Here is a 24510-nt window from a genome sequence, read left to right as displayed (position 1 = left end):
AAGAAAATGCCCTCGATCTTGTGAATTAGGCAGAAGAGGATCATATAGTCAATCCCGCATAGTGGGACTTAAGGCTTCTTGTTATTGTAGGTTAATAAAATTTTACCAATTGATAAATTTGATAATTTTATGTTTATCAAATGCAAAGATGAGAAAAAAAGAATCACATTTCCCAAAGACTAGAATAGATCTATTGTTGAAACATTGACAAGTAAGAAGGAAAAATACAGTAATAAAAGAGATTGGGCCCACACTTTGTTTAACCGTCTGGGCTTCCTTACAAGTGGTATAAAATGGTAGAAGTGATATGTAGGACTGTACTGTCCAACAAGACTTTGAGATCACATGAATTTTGACAATGTTAATGTACAAACAAAGGAAACATTTTCATTACCAAGGAAGAACTGAACATAAATATAAAGTTTAAATTCCATAGTCTAAGGATGCTCTCCAAAACTCATCTTCAAAATCACTACCATCATCATCATCATCAAAACTCTTCAAAACCCACTCAGTCTCACCCCTTTAGAAACTTCTAAGTCAAATAAGCATAATCTTCCTTTCCAATTGTTCAATTTCAAAAACACAAAAAATTAAAAGTACTGTTTTTCATTAACCTAAGAATGAACAGACCCTCCACCTCATAACAGACATTTATTTAATCATATGGCTGAATACTTGGCCCCTGCATTAAAAAACTCATGTTTTCTTTTCTGTCTTTGCATCTAAGTAGTAGATATGTTTCACATGGTTTCATAATGTCCTTCATAATTTGCCACCTTTCTTGGCATTTAAAATGGTTTCAACTATATCAGAGACCAAAACTCAAGACTTCAATTCTAAAACAAATCTTTGAACACTCAGCATTGAAAATATAACCACTGTTCACCATCAATTCATAGATTGACTAAGACTCAACCAAGGAGCCATTGTCAACAGAGGAAAGAGAGAGGAAGTGCAAAATCAAATGGCTGCAGAACTATAAAACCACCAAATAACCTTCTTCCTACTGCAATCTATAAAAGAAATTTATATTTGACAAAGATAGACCTTACAATATTGACCAAATGTTTACAAGTTCCACATTAATTATGTAAAGAGCAAGTAATGAAATTCAATCAATAAAATTATTACACACCTGCCATGTTGGAAATTCTTGGGCCAATCTCCGCGCAAAGGTTCCTGTAATATAATACATTAAGCTATGATATTCCAAGGAAATAATTGCTACTAATTTATTCTCATAAATAGAGAGAGAAGAAATGAAACGTCCTTATAACAATTTGACCTTCTGTTGATGACGAGTACAAAAAAACAAAAAAAAATACTTACATGGAAGATCATTCAGCAGCAGCAGCAGGAGCAGGAAATTGCCAAAATAAGGCATGGGAGGATTATGGCATAAGCTACAAGAGAAAAAAAGGGTCTTATAGGTGGGTGTTTGGTGGTGGATTAGAAAATGATGGGAGGATTTTATGCAGCATGTAGCTCTTAATGTCAGCACTGAAGAAACAGTTTTCTTTTGGCATGAAAGTGTGCATATCAGCCTTTAAATCTCATCTTTTCAGTGTTATTTTAGTTAGGGGCAATCATGCATTGGTTTATTCTCCTAGAATATTAACTTTTAGAGGCATGCCTGAGATTGAGAATTGGATTCTTTCTCAAATTTGTTTGGTTTCCTATACAATACTAATTAGATCATCAGTGAGAAGATTTGATCAGTTGAAGGCTAAATCAGGAAGGCACTTCACATTGAAATCCTACTAGAAAGGGCTTGTTCAGATTGATGAGAGAAGGATACAGAACAACTTTCCTTGGAAAATCATTTGAAGATTGAACAGGCCCAGCAAAGTTGGTTTCCTAGTCAGGGAAGCAGTGTGGACGCCCTAGAGAAGGAATTTTAACAACCAACCATATCCAGAAAAGAGGGTGAACTTTGGTTAACACTTCACAGGTACTATTGGTGCAAGGAAGATCAGGAATTTGCTCAGCATCTTTCTTTTTTTCTTTTTTCTTTTGCATTGTCAGGAAGACTAAATTTTTGTGGGAAGTGGCTTCAAGAATGGAGAGTGTGCACTGATAGACTTCAAATTTGATAACTCAAGAGATTTCCACCTGGACAGGGGTGAAGGCATATAAAGATAGAAAAAGAGCTATTACAATGATCCCCCTCACCATTTATTGGGCTTAAAGGAAGGAGGGAAATGGGAGGGCATATCCTCCTTCATTGCCCCTGGAAAAGGAACCTTTGGAATATGGTTCTAACCATGATCAGACAAAGGTGGGTGACCGCCTGCTTGGTGGGAGGGGAGCTTTGGATGTTGAAAGGTATTGAAGAAACCAAGGAGAAGGGAAAGGCTTTATCTCTCATCCCTCTTGCATTTTTTGGTGTGCTTGGAGAGAAAGAGACAGGAGAGTGTTCAAAAACTCTCATACGCCTCTTTAGACTAGTAAAGAGTAGTGGATTACTGCCATTTCCAGCTAGCATGGTAGGATTGTAGAGGATGATTATAATGTAATTTTAGATTTTAGAGACATCCTGCAGGAGGGATGACTCTGTAATCTGCGTTGGCATCCCCTTGATGGCCTCTTAATAAAGTCCTTCTACCGATAATATATATATATATATATATATATATATTAGATGAATACTAGAATTTTCCCTAAGCTCTTTTCTTCTCTCCTCCTATCACATCAAACACTGATCTCTCTCCCCCATGACTACTTCTTTCTCCCTTCTCTTCTCTCTCCTCCCTTCCTTTCTTCCTGTATTTCTCTCTCTTCTTTCTCCCTTTCTCTCCTCACTATCCCAATCACTTCCACAAACAGAAAGCATCCTTTCCCCTTTCAGAATCCTGTGAACGAAGTATGAAAAACGCCTCTATTGAGTCTGTTCAAAACCAACTGTCTCCACATAGATCAAACACTGTTTCACAACTTCCAAGCAACTGAACTGTGGAAAAATAGATTGGAATGAGTCTCAGCTCTATCAAAACATGTACTAGAAATATCTGGGGTTAAAGACTTGTAGTTCTTCCTACCCTACAACAGTTTATTGGTGTTAACTGTGTTATAAACTCGTAACCAAATAGGTGCATCAACCTTACTATGAACTTTTGATTTCAAAATATAACTAACAAAAAAGAGATAGATGACCAAGTAAAATGATCATAAAAAGATTTACAAGAAAAAAATACTAGAACAATCCCAAAACCATACCCTAGAGTCCCTTCTAGAAAATGAATATAAAAAATAAATAAATAAATAAAGGCATCCAACAGAGTAATCATTAAGGTTCCTGCAAAAACTAAAATCCAAGGAAATAGATCACCTTTTATAATCTTGAAAGAAGAAATAAAAGCATCGTGTACTATGGAAATCAAAAAAAGGCGAGCAAAAAGAATACAAAAAGAAACATCTCCTACCCATACATCCTACAAGAAACCGATACAAAAGCCATCTCCCACTTCATTATTAAAGAGAGAAAAAAATATAGAAGAAATATGCAAAATGAACCTCCAAAGACTCTGAAATCAATATACATCCCACCCATTCTGGCTGCAAAATTTACTTTTAATCACTGTTAAGATTTGATTAAAACTGAATGACCTAACTTGAAGATCGGTCTCTCCCTCAATTTATAATACAAATTTAAATACATTCTAATGACAATAATACCCTTACTAACTCTCACTAATTAACATACTAACACACTCAATAATAATAATACTAAAGGACATATATAACCTCTAACACTCCCCCTCAAGCTGAACATAAATGTCATAAGCTCTTAGCTTATTACAAATGAACCTAACACAAGCACCCCCCAAAGTTTTGGTAAATAAATCAGCAAGCTGCATGTCCGACTTCACATAAGCAGTTATAATGAGCTTCTGCATAAGTTTCTCCTGAACAAAGTGGCAATTAACTTCAATGTGGTTTGTTCGCTCATGAAAGACCAGGTTGGAGGCAATATAAAGAGCTTGACTATCACACATCAACTTCATAGGCTGAGAATGCAGAAAACCCAATTCTTCCAACATGTTCTTCAACCAGACAAGTTCATAGTTAGTGTGAGCCATAGCTCTATAATCTGATTCAATACTTGACCTTGCCATAGTTTGTTTCTTGCTTTTCCAAGAAACCAAATTACCACCAACCAAGATATAGTAACTAGTAGTGGATCTCCGATCGGAAGGCAACCCAACCAAATCTGCATCTATACATCCATTGATACAAATGTGACCCTGATCACGATATAAAAGACCTCTCCCAGGTGCACCTCTGAGATATCTAAAGATGCGAATTACTACGTCCCAATGACTTGTCCTCAAAGAATCTAGAAACTGACTCACAACACTTGTTGCAAAAGATATATCCGGCCGAGCAACTGTGAGATAATTCAACTTTCCAACAAGTTTTCGATATTGCCCAGGATTAGGTAGCAAATTACCCATATCCAGCATTAACTTCTTGTTAGGATTCATGGGTGTATCAACTACTAGATCCGAACAAGCCAGTTTCATCTAACAGATCAAGAACATACTTCATTTGTGACAAGATAGTTCCGATATGAGATCTTGATACTTCTATACCCAAGAAGAATTTCAATGGTTCCAAATCTTTGGTCTAAAACTTAGTCTGTAGAAAAAGCTTGAGACTCTAAATACCTTTATCATCATCACCTTTAATAAGTTAATAACAATATCATCCACATAAACAACAAGAAGGATCCTATCCGATGAAGTATGATGATAAAACACGGAATGATCCATAGCACACCGTCGAACACCAAACTCAAGTACTACAGCATTGAAATAATCAAACCATGCTCTAGGAGACTATTTTAAACCATATAAGCCTTCTTGAGCTGACACACTAAGCCTGACTCTCCCTAAGCAACAAACCCAAGAGGTTGCTCCATATAAACCTCCTCCTCAAGGTCACCATGCAAGAAGGCATTTTTTACATCTAACTGATGCAAATGCCAGTGACAAGTAGTAGCCAAGGAGATGAACAGACATATAGATGTAAGTTTGGCAACCAAAGAAAAAATATCAGAATAATCCAGACCATACACCTAAGTGTATCCCTTAGCAACAAGACAATCCACATAACCATCAGGGTTGACTTTCACAGTGTAAACCCAGCGACAACCAACCAGAGACTTGTCAGGAGGAAGAGGTCAAAGTCCCAAGTACCGTTGTCATGTAAAGCATTCATCTCTTCAACCATAGCATCCCTCCACGCTAAATGGACTAAGGCTTCTGAAACAGATTTAGGAAGGGTAGTAGATGACAGACCAATGACAAAACAATAATAGGAGGGTGATAAGGAGTCATAAGAAACATAATTGGAAATGGGGTGTTGAGTACATATGCGTATACCTTTCCAGACAGCAATAAGAGGATCAATATTAGTATGATCATCAGACGAGGAAACCAAAGGCGTGGTAGCAGAAGCTAGAGAGGATTCTCAACCTTGGGGCCGCCGTCGTGAATACACCTGCAAATTAGGATGAACAAGGTGATAAGAAGGACCCGAACTACATAGAGACTCAGATGGTTGGTTGGGCAAGGACAGTACTAGTCTGGAAGATTAGGCAAAGGAAGAGACTCATTGAGCTTAGAAGCACTCAATGACTGGGTGTAGTAAGGTGTAGACTCAAAGATGGTAACATTGGTAGAAACAAAGAAGCAATGCAGCACAGGACTATAACAACGATATCCCTTTTGAGTGTACAAGTACCCCATAAATACACATTTTATAGCACGAGGATCCAACTTATCCACCCCAAGAGTTAATTGATGAACAAAGGACACACACCCAAATATACTAAGAGAAAAAGAAAATAAAGGTGAATTAGGAAAGAGAATTAAGTAGGGAATTTTACCACTAAGAATAATGGATGGTATTCTGTTGATCAGATAACAAGCAGTATGTACAGCATCACTCCAAAACACTTAATGTACATGCATTTGATAAAGTAAAGTGCAAGTGATTTCAATAAGATGTTTATTTTTCCACTCGGCAACCACATTTTGTTGAGGAGTGTGGGCACGGGATGATTGATGAACAATACCAAATTGAGTCATATAAGTAGTGAATTGTGCACTGAAAAACTCTGTAACATTATAACTTCGAAGTATTCAAACTGGCAAACCAAATTGAGTCTTTATTTAAGAACAAAAGGCACAAAATACATGATATAACTCAAAACGATATTTTATTAAATATAAGCAAATCATTCTTGAATAATCATCCACTTACAAAGAACTGGAAACCTAACTTGGACACGACCCGACTAGGACCTCATACATCTTAATGAGCTAACATAAAAGGGCTTGCAGCCCGTTTATTGACCTAGGAAGCAAAAGAAACACAATGGTGCTTTTCCAATTGACAAGACTCACAATCGAGACTAGACGTAGAACTCAAACTAGGAACAAGACTCCAATGAAGGATGACCCAAGCGACAATGAATTTGGAAAGGTGTGGCAGCAGTAGTGCAGATGGTAGAAGGGGATAGCGGCTCAAAGTGATAGAGTCCACCAACTTCACGCCCTCGGCCAATTGTCTTCCTCGTCTTCAAATCCTGAATAACCACAGAACCAGGGAAGAATGCCACTAAACAATTCATGGATTTAGTAATTTTGCTAATGGACATAAGATTAAAAGGAAATTTGGTAGCATATAAAACCGAAGGAAGAGAAATTGAAGAAGTGGGATTTATAGTCCCAATTCCCTTGACTGCAGTAGTGGATCCATCAACAAGAGTAACACAAGGGAAATTTGTAGGATATTGAAAAGTGGAGAAAAAGCTAGGTATACCTATGACATGATTAGTGACAACTAAGTCTATGACTGAAGGACTAGGACGAGAAATACTGGATGATAGGCATATTGTGTGCTTACCTATTTGGGCAAGAGATGCAATGGGAAGAGAAGCTTGTTGTGACCTTGATACTACTGGAACTTAGAATACTCTTCCTCTGACATAGAGACAGTACGTTGCCCCCCACTCGACCCCAAAAGGTGAGGAGTCAATGGCGGCTGCATTGGCTGCCCCCAAAGGTGTGAAGTCAGTGGTGGTTGTATTGGCAACACATGAAGGTTTGCCGTGAAGATCCCAACACTGCTCAATACTATGATTATTCCATCCACAATGAGTGCACTTGCAAGGACTACCTCTGCCTTGTATTTACCACTACGACTACTTCAACCACCACGATAACTCTTGCGGTTGTTTGGTAGAGAACTAGAATCACACTGTGTCGCAAAGGCTGTCCTCTTAGAGCTAGATGCAAGAACAAGATAATGTGTGCTAAAGGAAGCACAAAATACACAAGAATAAACATCAGCAAATGATGGTAGCTTGGTACTGCTGAGTATATGGGACCAAATTGCCTCAAACTCAAGTCTCAAGCCTACTAGAACACGAAGAACTGTCATCTGCTCCCTTTGCTTCTACATCTCACGAACGTCGGCAGTTATAGGTTGCACAACATTAAGCTCCTCAGTAATACACTTCATCTCTCCAAAATAATCTACAATGCTCCTATCTCCTTGTTGTAACTGAAAGTACTCCTATGATAAATCATACATACGTGTAATGTTACTGGAGTAAAGAAGTTTGACATAATCCCAAATCTCCTTACACGTATCTAGATGCATAGACATTCGTGCAATCTTTGGCTCCATTGAATTCCATGAAAGGGAAACAATCAAGGCATCTTCCTGAACCCACACGTCTTTTATCTTCTCATCAAAAGACTCAGATTGAAGCAAGTGGTAAAATTTCCCTAATCCTACTAAACAAATCCGAACAGCTTTAGACCATTGAACATAGTTCTTTCCATCCAATTTTTGAGTTGTTATTTGCGACAATGATGTAGGAAACAAATTTTTGGGATTCATAGATTCCATCCCAACACTCACAAATCAGCAATCACACCAAAAACAAGAACAATCAAAACTAATCGGGACAATCACAAACCATGTGAAGCACCAACACAACAATGGACAAGGCGAACAACTCGCCGATGGATGCAGCGCTGCCACAGCACTCACAAACAGCAACCACACCAAAAACAAGAAGAACAATCAATAATCGGAACAATCACAAACCATGTGAAGCACTGACGCAACCACGGACAAGGTGAAAAACTCACCGACGGATATAGCACTGCCACAGCCTCACAACTGAACATACGAACGCTGCCACAGCTCCAAAAAAACTCACAAGGAAGCCTTCACAAACCCTGAACAGAAATTAATGGAATACCACAAGTGCATGGTCGGAAAAGGTTGAATTTTTTAGCAAAAAACTGGCCTAACAGCTTGATAATATAGTCTAAAGAAGGAATCGGAGCATGGCAGAAGGCAAAAAAAAAAATGTGGCCAGAACTACTCTCACGTGCCGACGTGTGGGGTTGGCCCTACCGGCCACATGGGGGCGCATGGGTGCCCTCCGGAAATGGGATTTTGTGTGGTGAGTCGTCGGGAGGGTCTGATAATGGGTATATGGTTGGTTTTGTGATTTAGTATGGGATGGAGGTGGATTAGGGAAGAACAGCCGCGGGAATGGTGTTTTCTGATGCAGCTGCGGGAAATAGGGTTTAGATAGGATCATACTCTGACACCATGTTAAGATTTGATTAAAAATGGATGACCTAACTTGAAGATAGGTCTCTTTCTCTATTTATAATACAAATTTAAATACATTCTAATGACAATAATACCCTTACTAACTCTCACTAATTAACATACTAACACACTCAATAATAATAATAATAATAATAAAAGACATATATAGCCTCTAACTATCACTTTACGCAGAAAGGGGTTAGCGGCCAACGAAAATTGTCATAACTTATAACCATTTACCCAGTAAAACAATGTATTTAGACACCAACTTACCAATGCCAAGCCACACTATGCCTTAGACCTACCGAAAAATTCCCAACAAACTAAGTGAACCCTCTTCTCACCCACATCAGACTAAAGAAAATCCCTCATAACCCTTTCTTGCCACCTCAATTGCAATCTTAAACATAGACAAAAATAAAGTTGACTAAAAGACAGACTAGCCTGAATCAAAAAGATAAGCCTGCACAGAGGCAAAAATGCAACACTCGATACTTTAACCAAATGAACAAGGATTACCATCCAGAGGAACACATAAATAAATCAAAGGTCAAACCAACACACCACAACCAACTAAAAAAGCAAACACAGATATCCTATCCAAATTAATTGGCACCGATGCCACTCTTTCCCATATTAATTCTCAGGCCTAATACCCTTCCAAAAATCTGGCATAAGAATATTTTTAAAAGACTCTCTATTGTCAAATAGAGAAAAGCAATGGTATCACCAACAAACTGCAAGTCAAAAATAGCCATCCCATCACTTCCCACCGTGATTCTCTGCAGGATATCTTTCTCAGAAGGCCTGCATATCAACCTACTCAAAGCATCAACAGCAAGGACAAACCAAAATCAACCTGCCTAAAGCCTATCAAAGGGTGAGAGGGTGAGAGCACTAGACAAACAACCCCTCATCCATGGCTATTAACTAGTACCAAATAAGCCCTTCCTAGCCAAAACATTATCTACTGAGCTCCAACTAACACAATTGTAAGCTTTTTCAAAATCCAACGTAAAGATAACACTCTTCTACACACACACGGCACATCCTCAACCACCTCATTAGCCAGCACAGTGGCATCTAAAATTTGGCTACCAGCAACAAAAGCACTCTGAGAACGGGAAGTAGCATCACGCAAAACTGCAATAAATCTATCAGCTGAAACCTTAGTCAAGACCCCATGCACACTAGTCACCACTATCCTTAGGCACCAAAGTAGCAATTGTCCCATTAATGCTCTTACAAATAACCCATTCACATAAATTCTCCAAAAACCTTAAAGAACAATCTGTAGGAACCTTAATGAAAGGGTGTCTGAGAAGCTCCACAAGCTTTTTGTTTCTTGGATCTTTTCTGATCCTCCTGTGGAGGGGATGCCAAGATTTAGACTTTGAGGGACTTTGGTGTGTTCTCTTGTAAATCTTTTTATTCTTGTCTGATCCATTCCTCAAATTCCTTTCCTCTTATTTTTTTATAGAAAGCTAAGGTCTTCTTAAGGTTAAAGGTTTAAAGCTTTCTGTGCAGATGGACATTCTTTATAGAGTTAGCACCAAAAATCTGTTGCAGATGAGCAGGCCTCACTAGGTTTTTTCTCCTGCTGTTTGCGTAATGTGCTTCACCAGTGGTACCATGTTCATGTTTTTTAAATGTGCTGGTGCTTGGAGTCTATGGAACAATCCTTTTGGTTTATTTGGAGAGAGCTGGGTATGTCCTAACTCTTTGGAGACTTCTATATTGACTACTTTCAGAGATTTTGGGAGGAAAAAGGAAGAAATGAGATTATAGAAACGCATGGTTTTTGCTATCTTATGGATGATTTGGCTAAACAGAAATGCTTGCCTTCTCCATAATCGTTGTGTGTCCACTGATTTGATGTGGGACAGGATCAGATTTTCTGGATCATTATAAATCTTCACTTTTGAATGTTTGGGGTGCTTTGGTTTCTCCAATCTTCAGCAAAAATAGGATGGTGGTCTCAGCTTGATCTCTTGTACTTTTTTTTTTTGCTCCTTTTTGTGGTTTTTTGTCTTCCATGGGAGGATTTCTTATCCTCCTTGTATAATTCTCCCCTCTATAAATAAAGTTTTCTTTTCTAACCACCCCTCCCCCCGCCCCACGGAAAAAAAAAACTCTGCATGACTTCCCATAAACCTGAAAAATTCAACACTAAAACCATCAAAACTAAGGCCTTTTATCACTGCACTTCTAACCACCTCCTCCTCAAAAGGTCTCTCCACCCAAGACACTTGATCATATTCATCAGAAATTGGAAACCAATTCCAATTCCAACCCCTCGATCATAAGCCTATACTTATAAAAGAAAATCACTTCACCTGACCTTAAATGCAATTATTTTTGTTATTCTGTCAAAGAGCTTATGGCATTAAAGGTTCACCCCACAGTGAATCAATTTGTGATTCAGGCTATTTTTTTTTTATGAAATTGATTCTAAAATAAATGCAAAAAACCATAGTCCAAAAACCAGACCAGACCAGCTGGTCCAACTGGGTTCTATCGGAACCAGTCACTAGGCCGGTCTGGTTAGCCTCCTAAAACTGGATTTGTTGCAAACCAGAGTTGCCCGGCCGACCTGGTCCCAAATCAGGCAGAACCAGCTCAAACAAGGGTTGAAGGCAGGCCAATCATAGAAATTTTTTATATTATAGTTATATTCCCTTATGCCACACCAACTCACATGTTTATCTTGTTTCTTGACTAAAAATAAGTTTATAGAAAAATATTTGCTATAAAAATAAGAAAAAAATAGGTTTAACTTTAAATTGTATATAGATCGGTATTAAAATTAATATATGTGATTTTTCGACTTTAATTTGTTGATATAGGTGATTTTAGTCATACATTTTTGTAAAATATTTCATATATAACTGATGTAATATTATTTTTCTAACAATATTATTACATATAGCATTTATATGTACACACAATATTATATTAATATTTTATTTATCATGCTGCCATTACCAGTTTGACCACTGGTTTGACAAACCAGTCCGACCGACCCAGTGATGTCACCAGGTTGGTCACAGGTTCGGGTTCTAAAGAGACGTCAAAAACACAATGTAATACGTCATTGAACAGGACAGAGAGTGAAGACAGGAAAAAACAGAATCTGCCTAAAATAGAATTCCAGATAACAAAACAAAAATTATAAATAACAATAAATATTAATTTTTTTTTATAAAAAATACATACCCCAATTCTTCCTGCTACCTAAAATGCCATGCAGAAGAACGGCTGTTGGCGGATCAGGTATTGACTTATCCACAATTGAAGACCATTTTACCTGCACATCATATCCTTTTACACGCATAAACATGCACATCAAATTTTTTTCTTTTGTAAAAAGTGAACAAGTTTATCAGCCAAAGAAGGAAAAAAAAATACTGGAGTGAGGATAAGGCATATTAAATTAAAGCAAGGCAATGTAAGAAAACCATAGACAAGTCCATTCGCAGAGCAGCAATGCAGAGGCACAAAAATAACTCTACACCATATGAAGAAGACTTCCAGTATTCATAAATGTTCCAGCATTTCTTTGAGTTCTAATCGTATGTGCCAGAGCACAAGATAGCACACTTCAAACATACTCTTCAACTTCTTAGGAAACCAAAACCACAAAACTGCTGAAGATAGAAGCCCTCTAAGGGGAACAAATGAGCACAACTCCCTCCACTCCAATAAAGAGCACTCACACATCTGCTGGAGGTGCTTTATTAGGCCATCTCCTCTGAGACAAATGACAGTATTGTTCTTATTCAGGCCAACAAGCAAGCTAAAAGCCTAGACTTTTGAAAAGAAATTAGGCTTCCAACAAAAGAATGCAAGGGAAGGGTTTGCATTAGGATGAGTCAAATGAGTGAAAGAAGACTTGAGCCAACATCCAAATTCTTCCATTGAACCCAGCAGAAAAATGAAAAGAACCAAGAGTGCTTAACAGCAAAATGATATTTCAAGTCTCTCTTTGATTCAAGTTTTATCACAAATTTAAAAATCCCAAGATGAGGTACCTGTCAGTAAAGATAGAATCAGAAATGGCAGCATTATGAAGGTAAGAAAAGTAATACAGATGGGTAGGCTAGAGAAAGAGAAGCATCATAAATACTTCCACAAGTGACCTCACCAAAGGGAAGAAAATGTGAGAGATCTGGAAAATAAACTTCCAATGGGCTTGCATGACTACCATTAATCCTGCCCTAGCATCCTCATTCCCCACCGGTGGAGTCCATACTCTGAATCACCTCATACCAAAGGGGGTCTGATTATCGAGGGGCAGTGTCTCTCATTAAAAAGAGATTCTTAAACATTAACAAATAATCTCCTTTGTTGAAACCAGCCCAATACCAAATAAAATATCACATCATTTTCTCTAACTTATGAGCAACTAGTACAGGAACCCTAAGGATAAACATTACAAGAGGAAAAAGAAAGAAAAACTTGAATCAAGGTAATACAACCTCCTAAAGTATAAAAGGCACACGTCCAACAATCTAATATTTTCTGCATCATCTCAACCAGATTGCATAATGACACAATTGTAGAATTACAACCAAAGAGATAATTAAGTGCCTAAGGGGCCAACTCTGAAAACAAAAATCCACCAAAATGGTGATTCTGAAAGAATATCAAAATCTATATCTATACTAGTAATAACCTTTTACAAATTAAAGTTTAGCCCTAGCACCCTTTCAAAATTTTGCTCTTAAGTTAGTCAAAGAAAATTCCCTCGATCGCATGAATTAGTGGAAAAAAGATTCATATGGGCTTAAGGCTTGTTATTGTTGTTGTTGTTGTTGTGCCCTTTCAAAATCTTACAAGAAAGTTAAAAGTTGAAACACTGGGAACTCACCAAACAGTGTACAAATCATAGGCTAGAGACAGAATTTGAGTTAGAGAGAAGATAGCATCATCTCCTGATTGTAAGTTAAAAAGACAAATATCCTTTGAACACACTGAATTCATGCAGTTTGCCTACATCCACCCCTTCTTTAGGGGCAGCGGTCAAGAAGAGGCAACAACTAAGGGCGCCAAGAGAATGCAACCGAAGTTCAAAACATAAATTTACAAATAAATGGTATCAACTATCATCATAATCCATGCCAACTTGGGCATTAACAAAATGATGCCCATTAAAACAAAAATATAAAAAAGTCCTACGCTATCTATCATAGACAATAGTGACAGATGTTTCTATTACCTCAAGAGCTCTAAAATTTCTTTCCCTCCAAATCATCCAGAACACTTTCTGAAGGATCAAATAAAAAAATTTTCTTTTGTTTATCAGTCCCAATGCTCCTCGAAGCCCACAATTCTCCCAAAACAGAACCTGTTGCCACCCAATAGACGGCTGCTATTGACCAAGTACCATTCTAAAGATTTTTGGACAAATGGCAGCTAACAAAAAGACAATACAATGTTTCAATCTAAGTTTTATAAAGAAAGCACCTGTTTGCAACCAGGATTCCCCTCTCCTACAAGTTACCAAATGTCTAAATCCTTTCCCTTCTATCAACCATCCAACTCAATACATCAACAAGAGCGAAAAGAAAAATGGGAGAAAGGATTACCTTGCCTCACACCTCTCATAGCTCTAAGGTGAGATTCAGGTTTCTCATTAACCATCACACTAAAAGCTACACACAACAGACGGCCACTAAACCTACCTCCTCCATCTAGCCCTAAAACCCTTTTCCTACCTCACTATCAAGAAAATCCAACAAACCCAATCATAAGCCTTTTCAAATCGAGCTTCAAACTAAAAAAATTTTATGTCTCCTAGAAACATGAAAACTTCAACAGACACCAAAACAGCACCAAAATCTGACAACCTCCAAAGAACTCCAAGGATAAGAGATCACATCCATCAAAACAACTTCAGCCATGCATACAACATCATATCGTTTTTAGTAGTAACGCATGTCTTCCTCAAATAAACCACTAACACGAATACAGGCCTTAAACAGGTGGAGCAAGCGAAATCCAGCTAACTGAAGGATAAGATGGTACAGCATTAAAGCACAAATAGACTCTTAAAATATAAATCTTTCAATTTTCTCATTAGAAACAACCCATGCTACCACTTTCAGACTATGCTTATTATTTTTGGGGCATCAGTTAACTTGAAATGGTGTTTGTGGAACTATTTTTTGCCAAAGATATTTGTGCAATGACTCGGCTTAGTGTGTGTGTTAGTGAAAAGTTTCTCCCCAAGGAAATGACCAAAAAGCTGTTTCCAAAATCTACCTTGCAATGGCCAATATACCGTGATATCTGCTGCAAATTTTACATGAAACAAAAAATATGACATGCCTAATAACTACAATCGGATGAGTGACATTATAATTAAAGTATTTGAATCATTGAATTTTTTGGAAAGATTTTAAAAATCAACAATTTACAATGCAATCACAAAAATCTAACATAACATAGTAAAGTACTTTTCAACTCACTATAATCAATTTTAGAGCAAACAGATAAATAAACAAAATCAAGGGAATCCCATTTCATGCAACAAATCCAATGCATTAACCCAAATGATGTGAGAGATTTTGGCAGATGCAGGAAAAGAAGCAGTAGTTTTGCGGCTGACCTAAATAATTCACTACACAATCAGCAAAAAATTGAAGGACATCTTTAATGCAAATATGGGTAATTTCATGTAACAATCAGTTATAATTGATATCACACTAGCTTAAAAGAAACCCAAAAAATACAACAAAAAAGCAGCAAATGTTAAGAGTTTTAAGTGTATATACTATTTTAGAGTAGGTTCACAATGTAGCACTCAAATTAAAATAGGGTGCACTCATTTCAGCTGCTAAGTTTTACGGAATTGGGATGGGTAGGACCATTTAGTCAAAGAGGAGGACCATTTTTCCTATTTTTGGGAAAAGGGCATACAAGAAAAAGAGGGGTAAGCGACATAGACAAGTTTGAAATCGTGGGCCATATTCTAGTTGCCCATTTTTGAGATCAAGGAATTAGCTGGAGTGAAACCAACACAGACAGATCTAAAATCCTGAAATCATGAGTAGATCCAAAATCACAGTGACTCCTCATTGCAAATCTAAAATTATGGCCACGGAAGATGACCAGAGCAACCACCTCGAACAAGGTTCAGTGGAGCAGAAAGGATGACCTTGAGGTTAGTAGGAGTGCAGTCAGGCAGCGAATGGTTGATAAGAGACTCAGATGTGCAAGGAAGAGAAGAAAACAAGAAAAGAAGTCCCTGCCCTTTCAAATTTCTTTGTTTATCAAGATAGGCTAGCTGCTTCTGGCCAGTGGGGGGAAACCAGCTAGCCTTTATTCCATGTAACTTGGCTAAGGTTCCCCCACTTGGTCAATCCTGCATACCTTTATTGTACCAAACATGAGCCAAGGGCGCTTAGCCTAGCGTAGCTTAGTGTCACAGTCCGACTATTTTCACACCCTTGTAAAGGGCCGTGTGGCGCTAGCTAAAGCACTCTTGTTTAACTAGCCAGCCTATTGTTTACCAACATTCATTCACGAAGCACTTTCATTAACATTCATTCAAATAGCAGCGAAAACAGTAATCAATTCATGAAAGCCGTGACAGGCAAGCAGTAAACATTGAAGCAAACGTAATTCATTAACACCACCTCAGTTGACATCGAGTGTTTAGCGAGGGAGGCAAGTAGGCTAAACACGTCGACAATAGCTAGTGAGTTTTACAATGACTGATGAACACTCACCCTCCCCTAAAGAGGTTTTTATGTAATTATCATCCTGGCACTAGGAAACATCAAAGTAACCGAGGAGTCATACTGCCTTATTTGGCATACAAAGACACTACTAGCAGAAAATAACCCTACACTAGTATTTACATGATGGAAACCCATCCCAAGCACACGAGATAAGTGGTCATAGGCAAGCATAATGCCCTGAACAAGCTTAGCTCGTGACATTCTCCCCCACTTATGCGGTCGATGTCCTCGTAGACATTGGCGGTAGGTACACTTCAAGTTTGTCCACGAACGGTTGAATATCTTCTGCAGAAATCCAGTTCATTTCTTTGTCATTAAGGCATTTCCGCTTCACTAGGAACTTCTGCTGCTTCTTCCTTGAGGATATGAACTTTCTGTCTGCAAGGATCTCTTCAACGTCATGTCTGTCAAGTTGCACTGTCTTCAACTCTGCTCTGTTGGACTGACTTCTGCTAAGGCCATTGGTGTCGGCGTTGAACGGTTTGAGGCAGCTGACATGAAACTGCGGTCTTCTCCCCTGATATGCCTGCTTCTTCATCTTCTTAAAAGCTTTCCCCATATTGGCTCGGGCAAACTCTGCATTCTGTCTCCATTCTCTAGTGAAGATGTACGCCCTGGGACTCTTTCGTCTGTAAGGCTCGCCCACTGTCTGAGGTAACAGCGGCAGCTGGTCTATAAGAAGCTCAAAAGTGCTCTTGTTGGTTGTTGAGCTACTTTGGGCATTGCCACAAAACGGAGCCACATCAAATAGTTGTACGTCATTCTTCTAGTTGTCGTTGACAATATGGCACAAGTACTCTTTCAGTAGCTCTCTGAATCTCTTCATCTATCCGTCTGTCTGTCGGTGATAACTCGTAGAGATGTCAAGATGTGACCTGAATATCCTAAAAAAATTCTGTCAAGAAGTTGTTAGTGAACATTAAATCTCGGTCACAAATAATAACTTAGGGAACACCCCAATGTTTCACAACAGTCACAAGGAACAATTGTGTCGTCTCCTCTGCCGAACAGTACTTTGGTGCGGCCCTAAAAGTATCATGCTTCTTCCGCTCCCCCTTGTCTTGTTGGCAAGTGAGACAAGTTTTGGTATGATCAACCACACCATCCCGTGTGTGCAGCCAATAATACCTCCCCAGTAGTCCTATCAATGGAGTCATTCTCCGCGAATACCCCTCAACGAACTTCCTACGATATCTAGTAAGGCCAAGAAAGGAATGCAACTCCTTCACTGTCGTGGGAATCTTCCGTTCTTGAATCATCCTTACCTTCTCCATACCCCTCCGGATACAACCTTGTTCAGCCACATGACCAAGGAATTTGTTGCTCCACTGAGCGAAAGAGCACTTCTCTTTCTTCACATCCAGACTGTTTCCCCTCAGTCTGTCAAACACCTTCCGTAGATGCTCTTCATGTTTCCTCTGAAACAACACTGATGCTCCAAACGGTGTTTTGGAAGAGCGAACACATCCCACTTCCAATTCATCAAGCTGTTTCCCGAACTCTACTATCTCTCGAGGCGCAATCCGACATGGCCCTTTAGCAGGTAGTTTCACTCCTGATAATAACTTGATCTCATGCTCCACAGTCCGTCGTGAACGCAAATTGTGAGGCAGCTTATCCAGCAACAGCTCCTTGTACTCATGCAACACTGCTTGGATGGTTGTAGGCTACAGCTCTTGGTCTACTTCTTTGTCTACCACCACCGTGGCTAGACGTGTCTGCTTAACCTGACTCAATCCCTCATTCAGTTGTATGGATGAAAGGAACTTCCTGTCATCTCCTTTCATCGCAACGACTTGAACCATGCACGAGTGATCTCCCATCAAACACAAGGAACCAGCCGAAGGCATCAGCACTGCCCTCATCCCCCTTAGGAACTCCATTCCTAGAATGACTGGAAAGTCATCCAATGGCACCGCTGTGAAATTCGCATGACCTTCCCACTGTCCAACCTTCACAGTCACTTGCTTGGCTACTCCCAGAGTAGGCTGGGTTACAGAACTAACTGCTTTCATGCATCCTGTATCCTTCTCTAAGGATAAATTGAGTCTCCATGCTTCCAACTGCGAAACAAAATTGTGAGTAGCCCCCGTATCCACCATAGCACGAGTACTCTTCCCATTTATACTCAAGTCCACAAACATTAATCCTTTTGCTCGTGTAACTTTCGGTGTTTTTGCCTACTTTTCCAATGCGCTCACCAGTCGCACTGAACCTACCCTCAGGGCATCATCCTCTTCCTTCTCGCTTTCCATCACTTTTCCCGAAGTGGAAGCTTGTAAGGCATTGAATAATCCCTTGTGTTGACACTCACTCACTTTGTGAGATCCACCATACAAGTAGCACGAAATTTTACTCTTCTCCTTTCCATTGGGTGTGTTGAACCCTTGAGACGAAGAAGCTTCCTTTGAGGTTGATGATTTAGAGTCGGCTCCCCCACTCTTGGGTTTGCTTTTCTTGAAAGACTTTCCATCGTTTCCCTCTCCGCCAAACCGTTTGGACGAAGCGGTATCATCACCAACGTAGTCAGTCAAGCATTCTACAGCAGCTTGTGCAGTTGACAAGTCTTGAACCCTTTGCCTATGAAGTTCAGTTCTTGCTCACGGTTTCATCCCCTCTAGAAAATAGAACAACTTGTCCTTCTCCGACATATCCCGAATATCCAACATTAAAGCAGAAAATTGTTTCACATATTCCCTGATCGACCCCATATGCTCGAGATCTCTCAATTTTCTCCTTGCATTATACTCAACATTCTCAGGAAAGAATTGGGCCTTGAGCTCTCTCTTCAAGTCTACCCAACTATCGATTACATAGATTCCATTTTCAATTTCTCTGTACTTGGTACGCCACCACAGTTTGGCATCACCAACCAAGTACATGATCGCAGTATTCACCTTTGCCTATTCTGAGGCCATCCTCACAGCGCAAAAGTACTGCTCCACATCAAACAAGAAGTTCTCTAACTACTTGGCATCTCGGGCACCCCCATACGTCCTGGGTTCTGGCACCATGGTCTTGCTAACTCCCGGAGTGTTGGAGTTCCCCATAGCAAGAACCATCAGATTCACCTTTGGATCCAGATCAGCCATCCGCGATTGCAAAGTTTCAACCGTGTGGCGAAAGTCCTTTGACATGTCGCCTATCAAACCTGCTTGATGTTTTTGTGATCCTATCACTTCATCAACAAGTTCTCTCATCTAAGCCTCCTCCGCGGCCACAGTGTTGGTTGTTGCCTCAACCTGTGCTTTCAGCACGCTGATCCTCTCATCATTGTTTGGTGCCATGGTCACTTACCAAAGCTATCCAAATCCCACAACGAAGGCAATCGAATTAACGTAACAACTCAACCTTGGGCTCTGATACCCAGTGTCACGGACTTAACTCTAATACCAAGTGTCACAGTCCGACTATTTTCACACCCTTGTGAAGGGCTGTGCGGCACTAGCTAAAGCACTCTTGTTTAACTAGCCAGCCTATCGTCTACCAACATTCATCCACGAAGCACTTTCATTAACATTCATTCAAATAGCAGCGGAAACAATAATATATTTATGAAAGTTGTGGCAAGCAAGCAGTAAACATTGAAGCAAACATTATTCATTAACAACACTTCCGTTGAGAACGAGTGTTTAGCGAGGAGGCAAGTAGGCTAAACACGTTGACAATAGCTAGTGATTTTTACAATGACCAATGAACACTCACCCTCCCCTAAAGAGGTTTTTATGTAATTATCATCCTAGCACTAGGAAACATCAAAGTGACCAAGGAGTCATACTGCCTTATTTGGCATACAAAGACACTACTAGTAGAAAATAACCCTACACTAGTATTTACATGATAGAAATTCATCCCAAGCACGCGAGATAAGCGGTCACAAGCAAGCATAATGCCCTGAACAAGCTTAGCTCGTGACACCTAGCCACCAAAACATCCGCACCCATATGCGACATTATTTTTCAATTTCATTTTAATATCTTACAACTTCAAAAGTAAGCTTGCTGCAAAATAAGTAATCCGCTTATAAAAAGGCATGATTGCATGAATCAAGTAACCCAAAAGGAAATCTTCTCCTATGGTTGTTTTGTGTTTCTCAACAATAAGTTTGACATAAACAAGTGTTCTCACCAAGAGAAGCCTGTTTAACCTTCATTGTAATGAAGCTAAGTTCATGTCAATGTTATAAGGATCATTACAAAGATATAATTCAAGACTTCATGCAAGTGAGCATGCAGAAGAAAATGTGTGACTGGCACAAGAGAGAAAGAGACTGACCCAAAGACCTAATGCATAGCCATGTGAAGTTTTTAAGCAAGAGAAATTACACAGATGGAACTCTCAACATAAAAAATTAGGGTTATCTTCTACGTAGTACTAGAAATAGTAATAATCATAATAATAAAAGGGATAGATCAGACTTACAAGTGCTCCTTGAATAAGATCATATGCCTGCAAACAAAATGCCATCTGAAAGAGTCAAATTGACCACTGGGATTTGTACCAAAATGTATGAGCTCTGAAGGACTAAGCATACTAAAGTTAATGCACAATGTATCACAATGATAATCTAGAATGAATCCAGCATCCCCATGTATTGCATGCTAAAACATTTTTGCAAAATAAACTTCTACACATGGAACCCCTTGTGTCTGTATAGCAAGCAATTGCATTACCAAGATTCCTGAAGACCTAGTCACATCTCTTCCCCGTGAGAGCCTCTCATCCACTAATGCCATGCGAACACTTGGGTATCTAATAGCACAACTCGACCGACTAAGAGATATTCGAGAGAAGCAGAACAGGTCACCCTACAATCATCAGGGGAAAAAATTCTAAATCTGCCTATTATATATAAGGACAAATGAGGATAAAAAAAAGTGAAATAGATAACATACTTACCCCCCTGAAGTGATTTGCTGAAACTCTTCAAAAAAAGCAGGTCATTTCAACATCACAAATGGATTAAATAATGCAGCCCATGTCAAAATAATATGTAAAAATTGTTTTTATAAGAGAAATTCTTGAGTAGCAATCACTATAGCCCATCTAGGAAATAGATAAACTAACTTTATTAGTAGTCATATATTGTGTCACCTATATAAGAAGCCGAAGCCAGGTAACATGGATCTTTATGGTACTTAGGATGAGAGAGGTAAAAGGAATGTAGAACATAGGTTAGCATGCAAAACATTATGGATAGGTTTGCCTTAGTGCAATGGTCAAATTTTATGAACTAATATCCTATTAAATATGACAATGAAGCAACTAGTATTATGGTGTTGCTGAGAACAATAAAAATCAACAGTTCTCTATTTTCACTCCTCTATCTTATTTAATTGGCTGACTTGTCCACAATCACATATTATATATTAGGCATTTGTATAAATGATAGTGATGGTGATAGTTATGCAGTACTGATTAGCATTAGAAAATCAACTAGAAAATGATTGAGAATTAAGAGAAACCCAAATGAAGGCAACAGAAAAAAGATGGGAAATTAAAGTGAAAAATTAAAGCAAGACTCAATTTAGGGCTTAATTCTCAATATTCGGATTAGTCTCTTGCGGTTACACATCAAACCTTTATATAGGCTTTTCCCTCATACTAAATAAAGAAACAATCTGTAGGAAATAATAACAAATCCTCATACAAGGAAACATAATTTGAGAAATAATAGTGACTCCCTAATTAATGAAACTTAATTGCAAATCGATAAATGTTAAAAATTACATAACTAAATCCAAATATCTTAAATTATGTCTACATATACGGTAAGCATGAATATCTCCAAATGACTTAGCAACAACAACAATAACAAACCTTAAGTGCCACTATGTGCCCTCTAGACATTCCCCGTCAGATAGTGGTAGTGATATTCACATAACAACAACAATAAAAAGCCTTAAGTACCACTATGTGACGTCAGCTATATGAATCCGTTTCTGCCAATTCACACAATCGAGAGCATTTTCTTCAACTAATTTAACAACTATTAAATCCTTCATCACTCCAAGTAATTTTAGATCTACCCTTTCCTCTTCTTTCCTTACATATTTCACATATCTTTCCTTATATATATTTCATCCGAACGTTGAATATTGTATGGAAAATAACAAATTATCCACATTTTGGAGGGAGTGCCCAAATTATTACTCTAGGGAAATAATGAATAATGATAACTCTTCTTGGTACTAATTTACCCATTATGTTTAATTTTTTTAGAGTAGTTACAAAGGTGCTTCTATACAGCATTTCTATATTAATTACTGTTCATATTTACATTAGTGACTTACCATTCTGGTTCCACCTGGTGGTACTCCCACTATAAGCTTCATTTAGCTAGGTTTTAGCTGATGACTGAGATTACTTTCATATAGCAGGAAAAATTAATTGTTATTAGGGCTAAATGCTAGGTTATCACTATATTGGCTTCTTTTTAGTTAGGTTGTAATTGATGGTTGAGAATTGAGAGAGACTAACTTCATCTAAAAGGAGCACTAAGTTACTTAAAGCTCAACTTGAAGCATACACTGTGGACTACATTGTTTGCCAGTTTTCCAACAGCTTAAGCTTTTGAGGCTTGTGTTAGACAAAGGTGAAATCAGAATGTTCAAAGAATCTGGGTTTCAACTCTGGGAACTTCCCCTTTTGGTAAAAAATAATTTCTCCTTAGTTGTTTTGGAATTCTGCATTGGAATTGGACTTTTATGTTGTTGGACTTTTTGTTACATGTAATGGAAAATTTTTCCAATCTTGATGAGTAACCTCAGAAGCATAAATACATTTCCAAATCTGATCTCCACCAAACAAACAAAACCTGAGTTATCGTGACAATAATGTGAATATTACTTTCCGCATGATAGATCACATTATTACAAAAATTATATGAATCTTATATAGTTAATGGCGAACTAAAAAAATCCCACATATATAAGAATCTTATATATGAAAAGTATTAGGCCACCCTTAAGAGTTAGTCAACTTGCTGGAATTCAAAATTTCCTAGTTCTGCTTAACAAAAGTTCAGTTCAACTGCATACGAAACCGGAAGTAATAACATGATCTTACTTCAAACTTAAATGACAATAATACCTAGTTACCTACCCTACACTATTGATTAAAAAAAATGTAAGTCATAAAACATTCAGCTAATAATTATAAATAACGAAATAAATATTCTAAAAAATCACCTTGAACTATCACATGCAGGCTACTAGGACCATCTAGAAGGCATTTTGGTCGAAACAAACACGCATTATGCATGCCTGAAATTCAAATAAAAACTATAAAGATAAGCAAGAGATAACTTCTCTGAAAATACCTCAGAAGGCCTTAAAATATTCGTCGTTACGCTTCGATTGATCCCCGGAGTCGACTGCAGCCCGAATCTAACAGCATTTTCGCGGTGCGCACAAATCGGAAATTTCGAAATTGCCGCCATATTGAAGAATATAAGGAGATTTACTTATATGGACACATTAACAAATGAAATCATTTGGGATGAACTAACGGAGTTCTCGAAGGAAGAAGCTAAAAACGGAAATTCCAGACTACGAGTATCAACTTTATCAGCACGTTAATGGTTGGGGAAAAAATAGGGTTTCCTGGTCCAGCGGAAGAGAGGGAGAGACGGAGAAACCAAAGCTTGGTGGTCGATGTATGTGTCCCCCCTCTCTTTCTCTCCCTTCTCAGCTGCGGCTATTCTTTCCTTCCACTAAAAACTCCCAACCGTTGGTCGATTGCCGCGCTCCGTGTATCTCCGAGGTGAAATGACGAAAATGCCGCGAAATGACCCGTCAATCGTCATGTCCCACGGGGGAAAATAATAATAAGGCTCGTGGCGGTGGGGTTGGCGTCGTGGGCTGTTGTCCCGGCGGAGACTTCTGACAGCAAAGTGGCGTGCGGACGCCACGTGACTTTCGGGGGGTGCGTAAAGAGCGAGAGCCAAAGGTTCTGGCAGGGTAATGTTATCACAGGAGAAAAAAAAAAACTTTGATGGTCCTAAATACCCTCTCCTCTACATTAAAATACGAAATCTGGAATATGAAAAGTCTTTTTCGTTCTTACATGTCCTGTCTATTTTTTGTTAGTGTGGCATTTAATATAAACTATTTATTTA

The 24510-nt window shown here is 38.6% G+C and overlaps 1 protein-coding gene across 1 annotated transcript in view; it reads right to left on the bottom strand.

Moving 5' to 3' along the window:
* The window catches only part of LOC131162324 (uncharacterized), a 67461-nt gene extending 43219 nt beyond the window's left edge, over positions 1 to 24242 (bottom strand). Inside the window, exons 1-5 of the mRNA XM_058118671.1 lie at positions 23713 to 24242; positions 21065 to 21199; positions 20814 to 20840; positions 11863 to 11953; positions 1139 to 1182 (exon numbers count right to left, since the gene is read on the bottom strand). Coding sequence (XP_057974654.1) covers positions 1139 to 1182; positions 11863 to 11953; positions 20814 to 20840; positions 21065 to 21199; positions 23713 to 23832 — 417 coding nt within the window. The 5' untranslated portion in view covers positions 23833 to 24242. The remainder of the gene's footprint in view (positions 1 to 1138; positions 1183 to 11862; positions 11954 to 20813; positions 20841 to 21064; positions 21200 to 23712) is intronic.
* Between the last annotated feature and the right edge of the window lie 268 nt (positions 24243 to 24510).

The sequence above is a fragment of the Malania oleifera genome, chromosome 8, assembly GCF_029873635.1.
Source record: "Malania oleifera isolate guangnan ecotype guangnan chromosome 8, ASM2987363v1, whole genome shotgun sequence".
Classification (NCBI taxonomy): domain Eukaryota; kingdom Viridiplantae; phylum Streptophyta; class Magnoliopsida; order Santalales; family Ximeniaceae; genus Malania; species Malania oleifera.
Note: the sequence above shows the minus strand (reverse complement) of the source record. Positions and strands in the feature narration are given on the sequence as shown.